General features: G+C 43.2%; 1 protein-coding gene across 4 annotated transcripts in view; it reads left to right on the top strand.

Annotated features, from left to right (window-relative positions):
- Nucleotides 1-16,815, top strand: part of Nrg4 (neuregulin 4) — a 63,433-nt gene that overhangs the window by 39,560 nt on the left and 7,058 nt on the right. For all 4 annotated transcript variants that reach the window (NM_032002.2, XM_017313706.2, XM_017313705.2 and 1 more), the window contains exons 4-6: nt 1,888-2,034; nt 7,576-7,655; nt 16,157-16,242. In NM_032002.2, the coding sequence (NP_114391.1) occupies nt 1,888-2,034; nt 7,576-7,655; nt 16,157-16,173 (244 nt within the window). In that variant the 3' untranslated portion in view covers nt 16,174-16,242. The remainder of the gene's footprint in view (nt 1-1,887; nt 2,035-7,575; nt 7,656-16,156; nt 16,243-16,815) is intronic.

The raw sequence follows: 16,815 nt of genomic DNA, 5'->3' as shown, positions 1-16,815 counted from the left end.
TGCTGTCAGAGACCAAAAGAAAGGAATGCAATTACAGATGGTTGTGAGCCTCTATGTGGGTGCTGAGAATTGAACCCAGGTCCTCTGGAAGAGCAGCCAGTGCTCTTAACCACTGAGCTACCTCTCCAGCCCCATAGACAAGATAGTTTTTTGGGGGTTTTTTTGGTTTGTTTGTTTGGTTTGGTTTTTTTTGTTTTTTGTTTTTTTGTTTGTTTTTTGTTTTGGTTTTTTCGAGACAGGGTTTCTCTGTGTAGCCCTGGCTGTCCTGGAACTCACTCTGTAGATCAGGCTGGCCTTGAACGCAGAAATTCACCTGTCTCTGCCTCCCAAGAGCTGGGATTAAAGGCGTGAGCCACCATGCCCAGCAAGATAGTATTTTAATGTTTACACTGTAAGTAACTATGATTTTTCCCCGAATATCTCACGTGTTATTTTGTATCTGCCCTTAGGCTCCCTGTCCTTGTCTCTACAAACCACTCAGTGCAGTAGTGTGATTGGATTATTGTGTTGCCTGAAGTCCCCACAAAGCCAACAGCAGTAACCTCCTGCCTGCAACAGGGTGGCATTAGGATTATAATGCTCTTTGGTCAGTTAAAGTTCACTCTCTGTGCAGAACTGTCCTTTGCACATGTAAGCTGCTAGTTCTCCTGTCTGGTTGGTTGTTAAACCAGTCATTAGCTCATATCTAGCCCTCTAGGCCTGCTGTCGTCATTAGCACAGTGTGGGAGGCAGAGAGAATAAACATCTAAAAGCTCACCAACTCTGAAAAGAGGCGAGGAGGAAAACTAGTTTTATAAAACCAACCTTTACAATTTTTTTTTGTAAAAAATAGCTTAAAGTATGTACGTGTGTGTGTACATGCTCGTTTTTATATAGCATTGTTAGTATAGATACATTGTGAATTTCCTATATAACTTCTGCTTTATAGACAAATGCTCATATTAAAAAGAAAACTTTGTTTTTATATTTTGACACTCCAGGATGGGCTGGCCTAAAACACACCATGTAGCCCAGGCTGGCCTTGAATCTGAGTCGATCTTCCTGCCTCAGTTTCCCAAGTTCTAGGACAACAGATGCGTGCCAACATTTCCAGCTAAATTAATTTTATTTTACATTCAACTGTAATATAAATGGGTGGGACTCCAAAGAGCATAATTCTTCTTAATGTGCAGTAATCCTTTGAACATGTTACCATGGAAAAACAGCTAACTGGCCATATCAAAGACTGCTTCTTGTGGTATTCTTTGCTTTTTCATGTTGTCTCTGAAGAAAAATAGAAATGCTGTTAGTGAAGTTGGCGGAAGTTTAAGAAGGCATTTTTTGAACAGTACGGAAGAGATATAATATCGAGTAACTCAGGGTTTGGAAGAAGTAGTAATTTTGAGGAAAAAGTTGTAATCATCTATACATCTATATAAGATATAATCAAATAAATTGTAGATGAAGTTGAGTTATATAGTTACCCCCTGGAAATGTAGACTTTAAGCCTTGGTGGCATATACCTGCAGTCCCAGCTACTTGAAAAGCTGAGGCAGGAGGATCACTGGAGGAGGAGGTTGAGGACACCTAGAGGAACAACATTGCAAGACACTTCTGTAAAAGTTGGCAGGCAGAGAAGTCAAACCCAGAAGACATTAGCGCTGCCGGCTTGTGGAATCTGAGTGGTACCTGATCCCTCCAGACTCTAAGCTGCTGAAGAACTCTAAGGGAAGGAGGCAAGTGTGAACTAATGCATTTGTCTGTAGCCGTGGCTCTAAGCGCACCACATCGAGCAGGTCTGCGCCTCGTTGACAATCTGAAAAGCAGAGACCTTTCCCTTCCTTCCAGCCGGAGACTGAGTCTTGTCCACATCAGTGTGTGATCTTTATCTAAACTTTTATTCTGTAGGTGCATTGAAAATTACACCGGAGCACGCTGCGAAGAGGTTTTTCTCCCAAGCTCCAGCATCCCAAGCGAAAGTAATCTGTCGGCAGCTTTCGTGGTGCTGGCGGTCCTCCTCACTCTTACCATCGCGGCGCTCTGCTTCCTGTGCAGGTAACTGAAGCGGAACTGGCCCTCAGAAAGAGGGAAGCCATGCGCAAAGCAGCGGCCTCTAAGAAACATGCTGCTCTTTGCTTCTAGTGTTTCCGCAGATACTGTTTTAAATCTGGCATTATCTCTCTAATACAATTTTGTTATAAACTAATAAGTCGCTTTGAACGCATCTTAAACAGTTTTACCTCCTTCTTTGGGTCCACCTAGCCTTGATACCTCTGAGCTAGGTGGACCCACGCTCACCACCGTGCGGTGCTTAAGTCACTTGAGGATTTGGGTGAGATGTTTCTTAGTAAGTTTTGAATATGAAAAACAAAGTGACTGTGCCATTGCTTTAGAAGCCTAAGGTGCCCGGCGGATGTCTACCTTACCATGCGCAGGGCACAACGAACATAGCAGCCAACAAGGTAGAAACACCACCTACATTTATGGACTATTTAAATCTAGAGAGACAGATAAAAAACCAAAAAGTTAAATTGGAGAATCTGGTAACTCCTAAGAGAAACAAAAGGAAAAATTACGTGTTGCAAGGCTGTATATCAAAGAGTACTTTTATTGATTCCTTTCAATTGACCTTCATGTTTTAGGGGGAAAAAGTTTTTAAAAGGGGGAATTTAGTTTAGTATTTGTATTAATAAGTATTAAATGGGCACTGGTTTCTCTCGTGTGATTGTAAAAATGGAGTTGATAGTCATCATAAACCAAGTTGGCTTGAGAAGTTAATATCCCAAGGATAGGATGTCAAGAATATCTCATAAACCCTGATTAAAATGTGGAGGGACTTTGTTCCTTTAAAAGATGTGTTGCTGCACATTTTATTTCAAAGTATCATTTAGTAGATGTTATCTCATAATTTTTGCATCTGAATGCTTCAGATACAAAGAGTTACAAGCTCATTACACCAGGCTGTGTTTCCCAGGTGATCTGCCATTCCTGCTCGCACGCCTTGTCTTACTGTGTGTGGCCCTGCTACTCAGGCAGCACCGGTTAGAGTTCAGCACTGGTCTATGTCCTTCAGTGATAGTGTGCTTGTCTAGCAGGCATGAGGTTTTGGGTTCAAGCCATCGAACTGTGATAAGAAATAGTTTATTTCTTTAGGCAGGCACTGTGATGACTACGATTGTTGTAAATGCTATAGTTAAGAACACAGACTTTAAATGGACTAGAAGCTCCATCTTAGAACCAGAGACTATCTCATAACAAACCTAAGCAGGGAAAACAAGCCGCTCCAGCTGGGTTCCCAGCCAGCAGCAACAGCTGGCCATTTGAGTGAGGCACCCTAGACATCTTGCTCGTTCGAACCTTTAGTTGGCTTGGATTATCTACTGGTCGCCTGCAATTACACAGAGGGCACCCAGGTTAGAAAAAGGAAAAAAAAAAGTTCAGCTGTCAACCAGTAAAATCGTGAGAAAGAAAATTTTAATCTACTGAGTTTAGGGTAGCATATTATGATAGTATTAAATGAGCCATCTTAGTTTGCCCTTCACTGAAAAACATTTTGGAAAAACTGAATGATCCCTCTGTGTATGTTTTCCAGTAAAATATGCTAAGAAAAAGATCAGCTTAACTAATTCTAATTTCTCATTATTTACATGAATATTGACTTGGACATTGATTTTTATCTTCTATTGATTGGGCTATTCTGTGTAGTAAGTCTTCTAACTTACAACGGCTTGAATTTGTTCTTCAGATTTCATGTACTAGAAACAACTTCCCTAAAGCCCTTTGTTAATGGTGTTTGAAATGTTGGGCTTTTGAGTGGTAATTGGACCATGTGGGCCCTGCAGAATGAATGATGTAACCTTAATAGTTTAATCACTTAAAAACAAACGCTTTCTTATTCATAGTATATGGTCCTTATGGGTTAGCACAGGGATTGGTTGTGTTAAACATAGTTGTGAGGACTCAAGCTACAAAACTGCCATCATAAGTGCTGTTGGTTGCCATGCAAGAGGGAAAAGAGCTCCAGGAAATGGTAAGGGGAGGGATGGAGGGAAGGCAGACACAAAAAGAGAGGAGAGAGAGAAGAAAACAAGGAACACGGGAGGAGAGATGAAAAATGAAAAAGTACCCCAAACTTAAGAAAAAAAAAGAGCCATAGAATATTAAGGAACGACCAAGAAGCACAGCAAACAGTGACTATGTCTAATTCATGTTTTTTTTCTGGAGTTTGGGAAGAAAAGACTTGGGACAGAGGCAGTGTTTGAAGAGGGTGTTAGCTGAGACATTCAGAATGTCAAGTCACCCACAGATTCAGCAGGTGTCAGGCAGGTTATGGAAGAACACGTGCATAGCACAGCCTTATAGAACTACAGAACAGTGATTTTAAGGAGAAAATCGCTAAGTAGACAAGACAGCAAGTCTTCCCACACCCAGTGGTGAAGTATGTTGAGCACTCAGGGGCCTGGGGCAGCAATGACGTCTGCAGTGTTCTCAGATGTGGTGACCCAGAAACCCCAAACCTCTGCAGTGGTGAAGAACACACCTTTTAAGAATGGAGGAGAAATGGAGATAATTGTGATTGTGTAGAACTTAGAGTTATTCCCCAATAATTCTTCTTCCTAAGGGCCCGAGTGGAACTGACCCTCCAGGACATATGTGAGATGCTAAAAGGAAGACTAAAGAAGTGGTGTGTAATTTCAACAATAAACACATTGTCCTGTATGTGTGTAATATGTGACATATATGCAGCAGTATGTGACATATGTGGCAGTTTGTGACATACATGTAGCAGTATGTGACATATATGTGGCAATATTGACATATGTGGCAGTATATGACATGCAGCAGTATGTGACATGTATGTGGCAGTATGTGACATATATTCAGCAGTATGTGGCATATATGTGGCAGTATATGGCATATGAGTGGCAGTATGTGACATATATATGTCACATGCTGCCATATATTCAGTAGTGTGTGGCATATATGTGACAGTATATGGCATATGTGTGGCAGTATGTGACATATATGTGGCAGTATATGCAGCCAAGAATGACTTTGCTATGTATCTTCCACACCTTCACCTCCCAGGTGTCATGATGGAGGTGTGTGCTGCCACACCTGGCTGAGCGTGGATTCTTAAAAAACTATCTGTAGTCACCCTTTTAATTATATGTCTTGTTTTGCATAAGTTTTCTTCCTAGTCATAAAAGTTAGACTTTGGAAACCTGAACATTTAGAAAATTGATATAATTTAATTTTAAGATAGCAATTGTCTTATAAAATAACATATCAAAATAGTTTTCAGATCAGACTGAAATGTGCTTGAAATCACATATTTTCTATGTATATGTGTCCATGTATGTGTGCGTGTACCTGCACATGTGTGTGCAGGCCAGAGGACAGTACCAGCTGTCATTATCCAAGCACTATCTACCTTGCTTGGCCTGGACTTACCAGGTGTTGTAGACTGTCTGGCCAGTGAGCCCCGGGGGTCTGCCTGTCTCTGCCTTCCCAGAGCTCAATCACCAGGATATACCACCACACACACTTAATGATGTGGGTTCTGGGGATCCGATCCAGGCTCTCCTCGTGCTTTCGAGGCAGGCACTTTACCAAGTGAGCTCTCTTCTTAGATCCTCTTTTGCATTTTTAATGACAACTTGAGCAGAGATGACAGGTGCCCTAACCTCACAGGCAGAATCAACCTGGCCGTTACTGATCATGAGAGCTAGACAAAGGCTGTGTGCTGTCGTCTACTAACTTTGTACAGTGTTTCTGAGCTAGGAAATATTCTTCTAAGAGTAAAACTAAGCCAGGCATGGAGTGTATGCCTGTGACCCCAGCACTTGGGAGAAGTAGACAGGAAGATTGCCAAGTTCTAGACCAGCCTGGGATACAACTCCAAAAAATTGAAAGTGAGGGGATGGACGGCTGGAAAGCTGGTTTAGTGAGTACGTACTTGCTCTACAAGCACGAGGTTGTGAGTTTGAATCCCCGGCACCCACATAAAAGCGGGGTGTCACTGCATGTGCTTGAACCCCCAGTGTTTGGGATGGGGGTGGAGAGAGGTGGGAACCAGCTCACCAATCAGCTAGCCCAGAGGAGAAGAAAATGTTTAGTCACGAAAACAAATCGTTCTCTATCGGTTCTGACCACTTGGTGGCTGAAAGTGCTGCGACCTGAGGCCTTGGGCTTTCTGTGACTTAGAAGAGGATGTTACCCGAATGACGAGGTTCAAAATGTCCCCTGAGCCCTGTGCTAAAACCCTGTCTAAGACTGGCATTTTAGGATTAAGGGCCGGTGTGCTTTTAGAAAATGCTGTTTTGCTATGGCGAGATGATGTTAATTTGTTTTCACTAACATAAATCAATACATTGGGGTTGAAATACTAAAAAAAAAAAAGCAATTTTTTACATTTCAATTTTCATTTTAATATTTAGAATAGTTTTTTTTAATTCACACGGTGACAGATTATAGCCTATATAAGGTTACAATCAGATGACCCAAAGCTGATGAAGCTTAGGTTCAAAATGATTTTTATTGCCATTGAAAGACCCCCAAACGGGGGTGGGGGGGCTCACTCAAGTCCCAGGATGACGCGATGCCCAAGAACTCACGAGAGACCGATCGATCTTTTTTTTTTTTTACAAGGTTTCTCTGTATAGCCCTGGCTGTCCTGGAACTCACTTTGTAGACCAGGATGGCCTCAAACTCAAAAATCCTCCTGCCTCTGCCTTCTCAGTGGTGGGATTAAAGGCATGCGCCACCACCGCCCAGCTGAGAGACCGAGAGAGAGAGAGAGAGAGAGAGAGAGAGAGAGAGAGAGAGAGAGAGAGAGAGAGAGAGAGAGACAGACAGACAGACAGAGACAAATCTTGATGCAAACTGCAAGAGGTTTATTCAGGAAAGGCCAGTGCACTGGGGGCGACTCATATCCCACACAGGGGTAGAGGAGTCGACCCCGAGCTCAAGGGGTAAGAGGTTTATAAAGGCAGAAACCACAAACACCTGGCATTGGGCTATAGCATTTGGGAAGTATAACGGGTTCAAGGAACGGTTGGAGTATTCTGTACAAACATTTCCTGAAACAATGGGGCAAGTTAAACTTCTACTTTGTGGTTAGTACATCCTGGAACAATGGGGCAAGTTAAACTTTTACTCCCTGCCATTAGTGAGGTCTATTTTGGACACAAGTCTAGAGGCTTAAATAATTTTGCACTCTCTCTCAGGATCTTTCACCATGAACTAGAGTTGTTCACTAAAGCTATCCCATATTTCATAAATGGGTCCACAGTGGTGGGAGTAACCTCTTTACAGAAACTCCCTAAGACTCAGCATCAATGCCATGCTTGCAGGCTCAGCTTAGCGGTATCCAGAGTCGCACCGCCACCTCTGCGGGCAGGTTGGCTAAAGTGTGTGTGTGTGGGAGGGGGGGGGGGCGGGGCTTGTTAAACATTAGGGCAGCTCTACGACATTAGGTAGCGCTGAAGAAAGAATGTACTTCCAAATATTCAAGATTAATTTCCTTTCTGATTCTTCTGACATGTTTTCAAGTTACCCATTTTTCATCTGTATTTCTCTTCTCTTTGATGCCAGGAAGGGCCACCTTCAGAGGGCCAGTTCAGTCCAGTGTGAGATCAGCCTGGTAGAGACAAACAATACCAGAACCCGTCACAGTGAGTAAAGTCCAAATGGGATGGTTAAGGGCACAGGTGAGATCCTTGCTGTTGTGTGTATGGACTATGTTCACAGCCATTCAAAGAAGGGTGGCCTAAGACTTGCCCCTGGATTTCGGGCTAGTTGTTACTTTTCACAAGAGAATACTTTTTTCTTTTCTGTGTTTGTTTGTTTGTTTGTTTGTTCCTTAAGACAAGATTTCTCTCTGTACCCTGGCTAAACTCACTCTGTAGGCCAGGCTGGACTTAGAGACCTGCTTGCCTCCACCTCCTGAGTACTGGGATTAAAGGCACGAGGTACCACTGCCCAGAGGATTAATTTTTTTTATTAGCAGTGTGACAGAAGTAATACTTTTTTCATAAAATAAATATGTGAAGTTATATGAATTTCAGCACTTGAAGTGATGCACTCAGCTGTAATGTGCTACAGCAGATCTGAGGAACAGTGTTCTAGAACCACTCTGATGTGGGCTGTGCTGGGAGCCAGGCAGGGAAATTACCTTAGGGAAAACTGTAGCAAGTCAGCGTTTTCAAGCTTCTTGAGGTTTCGAGCAAAATAAGACAGCACGCACTGGATTTCCTTTCTCTTACTTGAAAAGAATGAAAAATGAACAAACCACATGAAGCAACAGTTAACCTCTGTTCTCAGTGTGCAGTTGCATCTTTGCATGCACACACATGCATATATGTGCACACATACACGTGCGCACACACACACACACATATACACATGAGTACACATGTGTGCACATGTGTACACATGAGTACACAGGTGCACACACATGCACACATACATGTGTGTACATACATGCATACACACAAATGCACACATGGTCACACATGAATGTACACACACATGCACATGTACACATAAATGCACATACACTAAAATGAAATAAATCTTTTTTTTTTAAATGCTGGGCTTGATAGCAGGGTTCTATAATCCTACTCCGAGAACAGCCAGGGACAGGAAGATCTCTGGGGTTTGCTGGCCTCATAATCTTACTGAATCAGACCCAGGCTCAGTAGGAGACCCTATTTCAAAAACTACTAATGATCAAGGAGAGGGGAAAAATGACAGGAATTAGCAATATCAACAACAAGATTAAGTAGCATTTCTAGCAATATTACAGACAGGGCAATAGGAGAAGCTCTGGCATAATTTAGATTAAACAGACAAACCCTTTGAAGAAGAAAAACTACCAAAGAAAGGGCTAACTTGAGGGGCTGGGGCTGCAGCTCTCATGTGGTATGCCTGCCTAGCAGGCAAGATGCCCTGGTTCTGTCCTCAGCATTACATAAAACCAGACTCAGTTATGCATGCCTATAATACCAGCCCCTGAGAAGAATTACAGACAGGAAGATCAGAAGTGCAAGAATATCCTCAGCTACAATGAGACCAACCTGGGCTCTAATGAACCCTGTTTCAAAAAAATAAAATCTGGAGAGTGATATAAAAAGTTAAAAAAATTAATCATAATTCAAATAGTACTACATTCATTGATTGAATTTGTGTAGAAACTTTTCTTTAATGACAGTCCAGGCCCAAGTACTTGAACTTATACCAAATTTCTACTGAAGCAACAATCACTCTTGATAAACTCATTATGAAATACTGAAGAGAGTACAGAATATAAGACAAGATGGTAGTTTAGTGATGTTGCAAGGTTAATTTAAAGAGGTAAAATATGTTTCCATATGTTAGAAACTGCTAGATATAAAAGCTTTAAAAACAACACTTTTTTTGTAACAGCATCTCAGAGTATACAGGGATGGAGCTAACAAAAGTGGTAGAAGACCTGTGGTGACCTGAATGAAAATGACCCCAAGAGCTCATGCGCTTGAATATTTGGCCCCAAGGTGGTAGAACTGCCTGGGAAGGATTAGTGGGCGTGGCCTGTTGGAGGAGGTGTGTCACTGTGGGCGGGCTTTGAGGTTTTTAAAGATTCATGCGATTCCCAGTGTGTTCTCTGTCTCCTGCTTATGGGGCAAGATGTGAGCTCTCAGCTGTGTTCCAGAGAACATGTCTGCAGCTTGCTGATATGCTTCCCTGCCATGCTGGACTCTCAACCCTCTGGAACCATTATAAGCCAACCAAAGCCTTCCTTCTGTCCATTACATTGGCCACAGCACCTTATCACACCAGTAGAAACATAACAAATACAGGTCTGCACCAAGAAGTCTGCAGTAGTTCTAACAGAAGGCAGACCCAGCTAATCGCGGGGATTTCTGTGCTGATGGTGGCTTTGGAAAGTATAATATTCAGATGTCAGTTCTCCTTACTGTGAATTTTCCTAGAGACAGTACATCCCAGTAAATTGTAGCAGGTGCTTTTGTGATAGCTGACAGGGTGACTGGGACACACACTGGGACTATGCAGGGCCTCAGACAGGGAAGCAGTGATTTAACAGCACATTGAAGGGCTCAAACTACCGAGAGCCAGCTTATGGCAAATCTGACATAGTTTAGACAGCATAGTGCTGGTGTGAGCTCTCTAGGCACAGGCTCCCACACAGCAGTATCACAGGATGCCGTGACAGTCACAGGGCCACATGCAAGAAGATAAATTCATTTCTCCCCTAGACACAAATAGCTCACAGTGTCTATGAATTTAAGAACTAACATATAAACCTCGAAGGAGAAACTCTTTATGCCCTCATTTTAGGCAAAGATAGAGTATGGGACGCACGATTGGTTAAGTACTTGATAGACTGGGCTGTGTGCAAATGATAAATCCCCATGCTTCCAATGATTCCACTGTAAAAATGAAATGTAAGGCACAAATAGGAGAAAATATTTTCAAAGCATGTATCTGACAGATGGTATAATATACACAAGAACTCATTCAACGGAAACATCTAAACTCAGTAACAGAAAATGAGAGAACTGAAGTGCAACCATTTTACCAAAGAAAATGCACAAATGGTCAATAAGTGTTGTGGCCGGCCTGCAGCTCGCAACAAATGGTTCAACTGAGATGGCAACTCGGGCTGAAAGAGAAGAACTAGACGGGCAGAAGAAAGAACGGAGCCAAGTCAAAAGTCACTCTGATCAAAGCTCAATTTTACTGTTGCGGACAGTCAGTTATGAAGGAAGGGGGAGGGGACCCGATTCCCGCCAAATAATCCCTGAGTCCAGTAGCAGGGTGAGCACGTGATGGCTTCGGAACAGCAAGGCGGCAGGTTCCAGCAGTGGGCGTGGCAGAACAAATGAGCAGGAAGCTCCACCCCAGAGCAAGCAGGGTTCAGGCTGGGGGAGGAGAGACTACAAATAAGCATGTGCAAAGTACATGACATTGTAATTCACTAGCAGATGGAAAAGCCAAAATACAATACCAATTAACGCACTAACTCTGCTGTGATTTCTAAGTCTGGGATATGGGAAAGTGCAATTCAGTGGTGCTGGGACTAGAGGGCTGGACAGTTTATTAAGACACATTTGTATAGCCCGGCAAGTCCCCTCCTAGTCAGCTACCCAAGTACACAAAAACTTGGGTTTGTATAAAGAAACCGAATGTTCACAACAGCATTCCTCCCTGTAACCAACGAGTGGAAATCGCCCAGAAGTCCATTGCTGTGCCTGTAAAATGGACAGCCATACAGCACAGTCACATTCACTGCCATGTGACTCAGTTGTGCTGTGAGGTAGGACTTGAGAGCCTGCTAGGTGCATTTGCCTTTGTGTTAAGAGTGGCTTCCTGGGGCTGGAGAGATGGCTCAGTGGGTAAGAGCACCTGACTGCTCTTCCGAAGGTCCGGAGTTCAAATCCCAGCAGCCACATGGTGGCTCATGACCATCCATAGCGAGATCTGACTCCCTCTTCGGGAGAGTCTGAAGACAGCTACAGTGTACTTACATATAATAAATAAATAAATCTTAAAAAAAAAAAAAAAAGAGTGGCTTCCTACCGTTCAGACCCTGAACGGGCAGTGACTGCAGAGAGCCCTGAAAAGTATTTCCAGGGTAAGGGACCGGTTTAAAACTGGTTCATGGTTACAACTTGGAGACTGTTGACTTTAAGCCAGTGAACTGTATATGAAGCTGAATGTTGTAAGTTGTGGGTTATATCTTGCCAAAAGTCTGACTTTTAACTAACCGTGCCAGGGCTGGGTCTGTGTGCATTGAAAGAGGAAGCTGCACACTAGCATTGGGCACAGATGGACGCAAAGTGGATGAGAGACGACACAGATGACCCACAGTTATAGGACTCTAAGGAAAACAGGAGGAGTACCCTACAATGGATATAAATAACACCAACGCAGTCAACTAAGACATTTCTACATATCTACAAATGAAAAGTTATTATAACTACAGTTGATACAACTGTCTACGGAAAGGCAGTCAGTCCACAAAACAGGAGAAAAGGCCTTTCAATCCACACAGCACTAGGACTTAATTTAGAGAATTTATTTCATGTACCCATATGTATGTATAAAAAGAAACAGGAGCTGTCTTTGAAGCGTGTGTGACTCCCCTGGGAAAATGTAAAGAAACATCTATTTAGCTCATGCAAGAGCAGACAGACCTGAGAGAGATTCTAGCAGTTTCAGCTGGACAGGAGAGATGAGTTCGGTAGGCTTTCTTACAGGGTGTAGGTGACTCGAAGCACACCAAGAATCAAGGCCTGCTCACGGAGCTCCTGCTCTGGATGGTTCTCAGTTGGCAGCAGAATCGGTACAAACCTGGGCTCAGAGTGCTACCTAGTGTTAAGTCAGGAGAGGTGACGGCAGGTTCAGGCAACAAGGCACAGACAAGTTAGACTCTGCAAAGATGCTTACAGAACCCTTAAGGGTGCTTGCTGCTGTCAGTAATACTGACCACCTCTGCAAAGGATAGCCCTTTTCTGCTGCAGTCCGGCACACAGAACCTTGAAATGGCATCTTACTGCAAGATGGGGCTACTCTGCCAGGACTCGGGACTCATCCCACTATAGGAGGCAGTAAAGAGGGGGCAGGGGGCAATCAGTCAAAGGTAATAAGGGACAAGTGTGAGCAACATGTGTGATACACGTGATCATCATGATAAGTATTGTTTTAATAGCAACTTAAAATTAATAACAAGAAATACTCCTGAATAAATAGATCGTAAAAAATAGAAACAACCCAATTCAAAAATTGGCAGAGGATTTCCACAGACATTTCTCCACGAGCTTGTGAAGTGTTCAGCATCACTAGTCACAGGGGACATAAAAAAGGGTGTGTGGACTCCTCACTCATTGGGACGGTGACTGCTAAAGACCATGTGTTGACAAGGATGTACAGAAATTGGAACCCATGTGTATTGCTGGTAAGAATATGAGATGTTAGAGTCACCCAGATACACAGTGTGACATGTCTTAAACAAACCATAGAGTTGCCACTTTATCTAACAGTTGACTAGTGTGAGGTTACACACATGAGCAAGTACCTGTACACCCTCATTCTTAGAAGCTGCATTCATAGTAGTCAAAGATGGAAAACAACCCAGATGTCCACTGATCTATGAATGGATAAAACAAGTGGATGCATATAATGGAACATTACTTAACCTTAAAAGGGAATACAATTCTGATACTATAATATGAAGACTCTATATACGAAGAATACTGTACTCTGAAGATGTTATGCTAAGTGAAAAAAGCAAGACTCAAATGAGTACTGTGTAACTCCACTAAAGTGAGATCCCAGAGCACCCAAATGCACAGGGACAGAAAATGTAACTGTTGTTGTACCAGGGACCATGGAGAGAGCTGTTCTTTAATATATAGAATTTTAGTTTGGAATAATGAAAAGTTTCTAGAGATGATGGTGACTCCTTTTATGTGACTGTGACTTTTGATATCACTAAACTTGACAGTGGCTAAAATGGTAACTTCTGTTACACATTTCACAACAAAGTCAACCAGAGTGGAAGATGTTATCAGATGATGCTTTGAGCTTCCATGTGCTCAAAATGATCACAGTCTCAAGATGCTGAGGGAACGTGCCCCTTACTGCTTAGTGGCAGCTCTAACTAATGGTTTGAGTTGCCCTTTGCTTACTCTGTAGCAATAATATCTGCAGTCACACTCCTTGATAAAATGCTTGATGGTGAACCAACCAAAGTCCTCCAAGAAAACTGCAGGGTTTGGTGAACACAAATGGGGCCCAATGGAAGGGGCGTGTGTAGAAGCAGCACTCTGGCATGAGTCCTGACCCTGTGGGCATCTCTCTCTCTCTCTCTCTCTCTCTCTCTCTCTCTCTCTCTCTCTCTCTCTCTCTCTCTCTCCCTCTCTCTCTCTCTCTGCATATGGTCTATCAGAGTAGTTGATGGATCAGTAAAACTCAGTAGTGGTTTGCCTTTTATAAACTATGCACAGATAAAGCATGTTTAGCCCTTTCCTATGTGCAAAGACACATTTGTTTGTTTGTTTGTTTGGTTGGTTGGTTGGTTAGTTGGTTTTTCGAGACAGGGTTTCTCTGTATAGCCCTGGCTGTCCTGGAACTCACTCTGTAGACCAGGCTGGCCTCGAACTCAGAAATCCACTTGCCTCTGCCTCCCGAGTGCTGGGATTAAAGGCGTGCGCCACCACACCCGGCTACAAAGACACATTTGTAAAAAGAAAAAGAAGAGGCTGGAAAGATGGCTCTGTGGTTAAAAGCACACGCTATTCAGTGCCCAGCACCTGTGCTGAGCAGTTCACAACCACATGTAACTCCAGCTCCAGGGGGTCCTATGCCTCTGACTCCGTGTATACATAACTTGCCCCATGCCATATTTTTAAAAATATTAAAAAGAATAGGAAGCAATTTTTGCAGCTTTTCCATCATACCCTAAACTGGGGAGAATCTTAAATTCAAATTTTGTTTTTATATATTAGTTAGGATTTTGTTTATTTCTGAGATTAAGTTGTACTCTATAGCTTAGGATGCCCTGGAACTAACTGTATACCCCAAGTTTGCCTAAAACTTCAAGTGCTGGTACTACAGGAGTAACCCGCCATGCTGGGAAGAAATGAGCATTTTTTTTTTAATGGAAGAAAAATACTATGAGACCATAACAACAACCAAAAGCTGGGATAGGGTGAGTATCAGCTTACAAAATTAGCATATATGACCAGGCATTTTCTAAGGCCAAACGTTAGTATCTAAGGCGGGAACACAGAGAAGGAAATGAGATCTATGTGGCAAGCCTGGTACAGACGTGAGGAGATGCTCAACAGCCTCAGCTCAGACCCGTGCTGTAAACTGATAAAGGTCAGAGAACGTAGAGGTGAGTGATAGACACCACCTGGCGGTGGTGCCATTGATTCAGTCCACCAGCAACCAGAACAGGCAGCTTCACATCCTTGCTGTTTGGGAATGCAGACTTCTAGGTAAGCTTCCTCACCTGCTGTTTTAGAAAACCCATAACAGCCGGGCAGTGGTGGCGCACGCCTTTAATCCCAGCTCTTGGGAGGCAGAGGCAGGCGGATTTCTGAGTTCGAGGCCAGCCTGGTCTACAAAGTGAGTTCCAGGACAGCCAGGGCTACACAGAGAAACCCTCTCTTGAAAAACCAAAAAAAAGAAAGAAAGAAAGAGAGAGAGAGAGAGAAAGAGAAACCCCACAACTTGTAAGAGCCTTCTGGGGTCAGTGGCACTTCCTACACACAGGAAAGTTGAGGGTCAGAGATAAAGAATCTTTATCTAGATACTCATAGAGCAAGAATTTAAACCCAGATGTGCCTGGATTCCAACTCTTACTTTTTCTTCCTTTTTTTTTTTTTTAAAAAGATTTATTTATTATTATACATAAGTACACTGTAGCTGTCTTTAGACACTCCAGAAGAGGGCGTCAGATCTCATTACAGGTGGTTGTGAGCCACCATGTGGTTGCTAGGATTTGAACTCAAGACCTTTGGAAGAGCAGTCTGGTGCTCTTACCCGCTGAGCTATCTTGCCAGCCCATCCTTCCTTTTTTAAGAGAGGGGTGTGCAGAGGTCACAGGACAGTATTAGAATCAGTTCTGTTCCTGGCAGTACTGAGGTCTGAGGACTGAACTAGTTACTAGCCTTGCGTTGCCGGGCTGTGTGGCTGGCCTCCAATGTTCCCTACTGCACATGGCTGCCCACAGGTCCCTGGGGATTTCTGGCCAGAGCTTAACCCTCAGGAGTCTCCGGTCCTTGAGTTTGGTATTTCTCCCATGTTTGGCACCTGCTGCTGTCTTTGCTGTCAGTGACTCACCTTGGCGTTCTTCCTCTCACCCAGCTTTTGTAATTGTGATTTTTTTTCCCCCAGAAAGACCATTAGGCTTATTAGAACTTTAGGCAGCAGAAAAAGGGCAGGAAGGCAGAGGTGGGCACTTGAGAGACTGGAATGGGGCTGCTGGCACTCTGTGCACAGGTACTGTGGGACAGCTGCTGTGGGTATGGATGTCTGAGGTACGATCACCCCAAGTCTCCTGCCACAAGTGGAAGTTGTGGGTTTATGTGTGCAGATAAGAGGGCAGGTAGGTATGTGTGTGTAGAAAACCAAGTGTCCAAGCCTCATATCTTACTCTCCACAGGCCACAGAGAACACTGAAGACATACATCCCCAGTGAAGGGCATCATTACCTACAAAGGCGGACTGTGGACCATACGACGAGAGAAGGTAATGCTTTCATTCCCCTTGTCTTAGACACAGGGTTGGTAAGTGGCCCCAGTCAAGACAGCCTGTATAGGAGAGAAGCTGCAGCTCACAGGGCAAGGGCTACACAGGGAGGTTTACTGGCTTAAAGTACTTTGAAGGACATAGCTCAGGGCAATGAAGCACATTCACCCTGGGTATGGCCATAGGCTCTATCTCTGCTCAGAACGTTTTCATCATCCCACATTGAACCTTTGTACTTCTTCAGGTTCCCATTTGTATCACCCCTACATCAAAACAAGACAAAACATACAACAGAAAATACTTGGAGACATACACACCTTGTCCTCTATCACTGGCTTAACATGCATTTCCCTTGCATCAGTGAAGTTGACCATACTGCCATACTGTTTGTTAGTCATTCATGTATCTTCTTCGGAGACTTTAAGTCCCTTGTCATTTTTAATTAGGCGTGTGTGTGTGTGTGTTGTTACACTTTGGTTTTGTATTCTGGAAATTAAGTCCTCATTTGAAGGCTGCAAATATGCTTTTCAATTCTATGTATAACCTTTTTGTTCTTTAAGTATGATATATTTT

The sequence above is a fragment of the Mus musculus genome, chromosome 9 (assembly GCF_000001635.26).
Source record: "Mus musculus strain C57BL/6J chromosome 9, GRCm38.p6 C57BL/6J".
Classification (NCBI taxonomy): Eukaryota; Metazoa; Chordata; class Mammalia; order Rodentia; family Muridae; genus Mus; species Mus musculus.
Note: the sequence above shows the minus strand (reverse complement) of the source record. Positions and strands in the feature narration are given on the sequence as shown.